The 6,721-nt window shown below is 38.1% G+C and overlaps 2 protein-coding genes across 2 annotated transcripts; both read right to left on the minus strand.

The window, feature by feature from the left end:
• Nucleotides 1-4: 4 nt before the first annotated feature.
• On the minus strand, nt 5-925 carry LOC142959514 (odorant receptor 131-2-like). Its single transcript, XM_076100825.1, has one exon. It carries the CDS (start codon nt 923-925, stop codon nt 5-7), a length of 921 nt encoding a protein of 306 aa, XP_075956940.1.
• Nucleotides 926-4,515: 3,590 nt separating this feature from the next.
• LOC142959509 (odorant receptor 131-2-like) lies at nt 4,516-5,442 on the minus strand. Its single transcript, XM_076100819.1, has one exon. It carries the CDS (start codon nt 5,440-5,442, stop codon nt 4,516-4,518), a length of 927 nt encoding a protein of 308 aa, XP_075956934.1.
• Between the last annotated feature and the right edge of the window lie 1,279 nt (nt 5,443-6,721).

Genomic DNA, 6,721 nt, shown 5'->3' on the forward strand with positions numbered 1-6,721 from the left:
TTTGTCAAATATTACTTTCAGTCAAGCCAAAGAAGTCATAGCTTTTCAGTGCATGAACAAATGTTTCATCCCTGAGGCCATAAATGAGGGGACTCAGGCACCTTGGAGCGAGAATAAAAATTATGTAGTTAATGTACTTGACAAAAATAAATAATTTAAAACTAATCTGAAGTACAGCAGTTTCTATGAATGGACACCACAGCTGGATGAGACAGAGCAGCAGCTGGAAAGCATGAAGAATTACCGTTCGGAGCCCTTTCCATGTTGACTTTCTTTGCTCTCCTGATGCAGCTTTGGCCACTTTCATTATTTTAACATAGCAGAATACAATAGTAATACACATGAGCACAAAGTAAAACTGATACACACCTGCCCTAATATCATCCTGCCATCTGTACAAAATGAATATCTGGATAGTGCACACTCTGTATTGTGTGTAAAAGCTAAGTGAGGCTGATGCAAAGAAGATGGAGAAAACTATAATAAAAGGTATGGAGCTGAGAGCATGAATGATGAGGATACAGTTCACAGTGCTGCTTTGGGAGCACAGCTCTCCATGGCGCAGGGGCATGCAAATGGCCACGTAGCGCTCCAGGGTCATTGCTGTCAAAGTAACTGGTGTGACTGTAAAATACAGAATTACTACAGCAGAGATAATGATACAAAACCAAACTGGCATGGTAAATTGAATATAGCTAAAGATGAGCATTATATTAGACATGAACAATAAGAAGCTATCAGACAGTAGTGTAACAGCAAATAAGATGTAGCGTGTAGTTTTGTAGAAGCACTCCTTTTTAAAAAACGTCATAATGAGCAACAAATTGATGCAAAGAAAAATCATCACCAGGATCTGCACAATAATGACGCGCTCATTGATCCGCCGTAAAGACTGACCACCAACCAGCGAGCTGTTATCTGCCATATACATACGTTTTTGAGGTACTGCCAAAAGTCAAATCAAGTGGATTTTTGCAATGCATCTGTCAACAGAAAAGTCGATTCCAAACTGATAAAAAGTTAAGTTCAAGTGTCAAGCTTCTCTGAAGTGCCAAGATGCTGATTTAAATACAGCAGTTTACCAAACCCAACACTGTCCAAAAGACAAACGTCTTCTGCTGAGCTCACTGCAGTCTTCTGAGAGAGGGCTGTGCATGATGACTTTAAAGACGAAAACATCCAAGAATAACACCGAATGAAACTTTGTTATCACAATGTCATCATCGTCACTCGCTGCTTGTTCCTCTCATTGGCTTACTGTTAGTACCGCAGAGACTGTGAAGATACCTCAGCCGTTGGGCTTCTCTTAATGAGTTTTGAATATAGTTTTATTACTCAATAGCTACTTTTTTATCTATAATGGTTTGGTTATGGTTTCAAGGCAATATTTTACATTGTGCTGTGTTAATGTAAAAAAGTGTACAAAAAAGAGACTGAAATATGCAAATGTTCTAAAAAATGACATTAGATCAAAATGTTGATGACCATTTTGCCATTTTAGTGACATTAATTCAGAAATAATCCATACATTTGCTGTTTGCAGCATCACACTTGCTTTATCATGCTTATCCCATTGAATATTTTACACTTAACATTAAAAACAACAGCTAGGTGTTAAACCACAAAATGCAATAATATTGGAGTTATGAAATCAGAAGGAACTACAATCAAAGTAGATTGTGTATGGTTATTTTCAGTGGTGTATAGTAACGAAGTAGAAATACTTTGTTACTGTACTTAAGTCGTTTTTTGGATATCTGTACTTTACTTTACTATTTATATTTCTGTTGACTTTCACTTTTACTTCACTACATTTTGCAAAGAAAACTGATACTTTGACTCCGATACATTTACCCTGAAACCTTCGTTACTCGCTACAAAATCAAATCTATCTTTAGAAAAAAATGAATCATGAGACCAATGTCGGGGACTGTGGTGGAACACAGACTGCAAGCAAGCACGTTTGGTGAATCAGTGGTCCTAGCTTGCAAGTTAAATCATTGGTTAATCACGTTAATGCGCAATTGCAAACAAGTGCCCTCAAAGCCGCGGCGTTTAGATTCCCAGTGATGCCCAGGATGCTAGCTAGCTAGCTAGCTAGCTAGCATGAGTAGAATTCCACTCTGTGATGACTGATTTCATGATGGAAGCAGAAATGGAAGCACCTGCTACTCCCGCAACAAACTACGGTGGTGACGAAGACCAACACCCGTGGATCGCTAGCGAGTTAGTGAGCTGAGGAAGTGTTGACAGTTGTGAGATTTTGTTGATTTGAGTCATCTTAGCTATAATCATTGCAGCACTAGTTAGCTAACGTTAGCTAACTTAACGTTAGCTAACTTAACGTTAGCTAGCCACCACACCATAGGATTGACAGGAGCCGCGAGAGCGCAGCATTAGTGTTAGCATTAAGGTTAGCATTAGGGTTAGTATTAGGGAAATCCTTCCCAGCTGTGCGCAAGCTGTGTGTGAAGCTGAACACACCTCTACCTGCCTCAGCGGCCTGTGAAAGGCTAGTTAGCATCGCAGGACTAGTCTTCAGCCCAAGAAGAGCGAGACTGAATTCTCGCAATTTTGAAAACCAACTTCTTTTGAAGATGAACAGGACATTTTTCAGTTTCAAGTAATGACTGGGTTGTTACTTTCGGTGCTGTTTTAGTATTGATCATGTTTTGATATTTGAGTCATTTTGTGGATGATCAGATGGAGTTATGATGGTAGCAGTCGCCCAATTGCAGATTCAGCTTGAGCAAAACCTTTGCCCATTGTGTTCAAATCAGGCCCATAGGAGTTTACAAGGCAGGTGTCCTTTCTCAAAACACTGACCTGATGCATCAAGTGGATATTTTTTGCTGAACACAATATGATGCATTTGCCCTCTCCATCCTCTAGTCGGAATGAGCATACTTATAAACGCTCTGTTACAACTCCTTCATAGTGTCATATTGCTTTTCGGAGAATTATGATGATAAGTTCATAGTAGATGCAAAAGTATACTTATGTACAATATATTATGTTGAACATTGTTGCTCCTGGATGGATCACAGCCAACACAATTATTTCCAATACAGCTCCTAAAAGAATAAACTTCATGATTCTCAAAGTTCTGACCCTTTGCTTTTTTATTAACAGCATTTACTTGTACTTTTACTTTCAATACTTAAGTACATTTAATATCAGAAAATTACTTTTGATACTTAATACAATAAATATCAGATACTTTAAGACTTTTACTCAAGTAGTATTCTAATAGGTGACTTTCACTTTTACTGGAGTCATTTTCCAGTAAGGTATCTTTACTTTTACTCAAGTATGGCTTTTGGGTACTTTATACACCACTGGTTATTTTCCAATGTCTCTGATTAGTGGTCAACTTCGGCAAAATGTGCATACAAGCATGTGCTGAGCAGCCGGCACCGGTGTTCACAGAGATCTTCTACTTCTCTCTCGGCCAGTCCGTCACTCCTTCATGCTTCACACTGTCGACAGTGGTCCCCGTCCTGAAGAAACCTCATCCCAGCTGCCTAAATTACTACCAGCCTGTAGCTCTGACCTCTGTGGTGATGAAGCGCTTTGAGAGGCTCTTCATTACCTCCAGATTATATTTTCTCATTGTTTCACCATTCATTTATATTTTATCCATTCTTTTATTTTATCTATTTCTTAGATTCATTTTTATTTGTATTCATCTATTTGTTAGACTCGTTCTGGAGAACGGCAACTAAGACTTGCACTGCACGTTGTATTGTGTATGATTCCATATGTGAAAATAAACCTGATTTGATTTGGTTTTTTAAATGAGTGTAGTTAAGCATTCTACAAGGGGTTATGTCCTGGACTATTTATTGGCCAGACACAGTGACATCCTGGAGTCTCCACTGGGTGCTTGGCCAAGGGAACAAGTGTGTTATGGTCAAATTTCAGACAACATGTGAAAAGAGGGAGCATTACTTTTTCAGAATGTCAAGTTTGAGCAAATACTTAACTTGTTGCAGGTCATTTAAAATGGGACAGCAGGTGTCATTCACTGTTGTCCATGTGTGCATTTTTCTGCATGTTTTGCAAATTGGTAAGAGGGGTGTGAGTGGATGAATGTTGGTGAAGGGCTTTTCTATAAACATGCATTTAAGTCATTGTTTGTGAGGGAACGAAAAAAGCTCATAAATATTCACAACTATAATATTAACTGCATGAATAACAAATTTGCAGCAGAGCAGTTATTTATTTTTAATACAGTCCCTCTTTTAACAGGGATGTCCTATTTGTTGCTAGGTTTGAATGCTACAAGGGTCTCAAGCAATATCACATATAACTTAACATTGATGTAGTCACCTCAAATGATGCAAGAATACAATAACAGTGATGAGCTTAAATTGTTGCTCGAAAAGCAATGCAATCACAGTTAAGCTTATAACAAGAAACTAAAAATGAAACACGTAAAAGTGGATTCTGAACGTGCTCAGTAGAATTTATTTTCTTTTTAGAATTGATACATTTTTTCTGAATCTACATTTGTCAAATATTTCTTTTAGTCAAGCCAAAGAAGTCATATATATAGCTTTTCAGTGCATGAACAAATGTTTCATCTCTGAGGCCATAAATGAGGGGACTCAGGCATCTTGGAGCGAGAATAAAAATGATGTAGTTAATGTACCTGACAAAAATAAATAATTTAAAACTAATCTGAAGTACAGCAGTTTCTATGAATGGAAGCCACAGCTGGATGAGACAGAGCAGCAGCTGGAAAGCATGAAGAATTACCGTTCGGAGCCCTTTCCATGTTGACTTTCTTTGCTCTCCTGATGCGGCTTTGGCCACTTTCATTATTTTAACATAGCAGAATACAATAGTAATACACATGAGCATGAAGTAAAACTGATACACACCTGCCCTAATATCATCCTGCCATCTGTACAAAATGAATATCTGGATAGTGCACACTCTGTATTGTGTGTAAAAGCTAAGTGAGGCTGATGCAAAGAAGATGGAGAAAACTATAATAAAAGGTATGGAGCTGAGAGCATGAATGATGAGGATACAGTTGACAGTGCTGCTTTGGGAGCACAGCTCTCCATGCTGCAGGGGCATGCAAATGGCCACGTAGCGCTCAAGGGTCATTGCTGTCAAAGTAACTGGTGTGACCACAAAATACAGAATTGCTACAACAGAGATAATGATACATAACCAGACTGGCATGGTAAATTGAAAATAATTAAAGATGAGCATTATATTAGACATGAACAATAAGAAGCTATCAGACAGTAGTGTAACAGCAAATAAGATGTAGCGTGTAGTTTTGTAGAAGCACTCCTTTTTAAAAAACGTCATAATGAGCAACAAATTGATGCAAAGAAAAATCATCACCAGGATCTGCACAATAATGACGCGCTCATTGATCCGCCGTAAAGACTGACCACCAACCAGCGAGCTGTTATCTGCCATATACATACGTTTTTGAGGTACTGCCAAAAGTCAAATCAAGTGGATTTTTGCAATGCATCTGTCAACAGAAAAGTCGATTCCAAACTGATAAAAAGTTAAGTTCAAGTGTCAAGCTTCTCTGAAGTGCCAAGATGCTGATTTAAATACAGCAGTTTACCAAACCCAACACTGTCCAAAAGACAAATGTCTTCTGCTGAGCTCACTGCAGTCTTCTGAGAGAGGGCTGTGCATGATGACTTTAAAGACTAAAACATCCAAGAATAACACAGAATGAAACTTTGTTATCACAATGTCATCATCGTCACTCGCTGCTTGTTCCTCTCATTGGCTTACTGTTAGTACCGCAGAGACTGTGAAGATACCTCAGAGTTGGGCTTCTGATAATGAGTTTTGAATATAGTTTTATTACTCAATAGCTACTTTTTATCTATAATGGTTTGGTTATGGTTTCAAGGCAATATTTTACATTGTGCTGTGTTAATGTAAAAAAGTCTACAAAAAAGAGACTGAAAAATGCAAATGTTCAAAAAAATGACATAATTAGATCAAAATGTTCATGACCATTTTGCCATTTTAGTGACATTAATTCAGAAATAATCCATACATTTGCTGTTTGCAGCATCACACTTGCTTTATCATGCTTATCCCATTGAATATTTTACACTTAACATTAAAACAACAGCTAGGTGTTAAACCACAAAATGCAATAATATTGGAAGTGTGAAATCAGAAGGAACTAAAATCAAAGTAGATTTTGTATGGTTATTTTCAGTGGTGTATAGTAACGAAGTAGAAATACTTTGTTACTGTACTTAAGTCGTTTTTTTGGATATCTGTACTTTACTATTCATATTTCTGTTGACTTTCACTTTTACTTCACTACATTTTGCAACGAAAACTGATACTTTGACTCCGATACATTTCCCCTGAAACCTTCGTTACTCGCTACAAAATCAAATCTATCTTTAGAAAAAAATGAATCATGAGACCAACGTCGGGGACTGTGGTGGAACACAGACTGCAAGCAAGCACGTTTGGTGAATCAGTGGTCCTAGCTTGCAAGTTAAATCATTGGTTAATCACGTTAATGCGCAATTGCAAACAAGTGCCCTCAAAGCCGCGGCGTTTAGATTCCCAGTGATGCCCAGGATGCTAGCTAGCTAGCTAGCTAACATGAGTAGAATTCCACTCTACGATGACTGATTTCATGATGGAAGCACCTACTACTCCCGCAACAAACTACGGTGGTGACGAAGACCAACACCCGTGGATCGCTAGC

Source organism: Anarhichas minor, unplaced genomic scaffold (genome assembly GCF_050575085.1).
Source record: "Anarhichas minor isolate MPS153535 unplaced genomic scaffold, ASM5057508v1 ptg000026l, whole genome shotgun sequence".
Lineage (NCBI taxonomy): Eukaryota > Metazoa > Chordata > Actinopteri > Perciformes > Anarhichadidae > Anarhichas > Anarhichas minor.

Coding starts and splice junctions, on each gene's coding strand:
- LOC142959514 (XM_076100825.1), bottom strand. CDS start 925: ATGGCAGATAACAGCTCGCTGGTTGGTGGTCAGTCTTTACGGCGGATC.
- LOC142959509 (XM_076100819.1), bottom strand. CDS start 5,442: ATGGCAGATAACAGCTCGCTGGTTGGTGGTCAGTCTTTACGGCGGATC.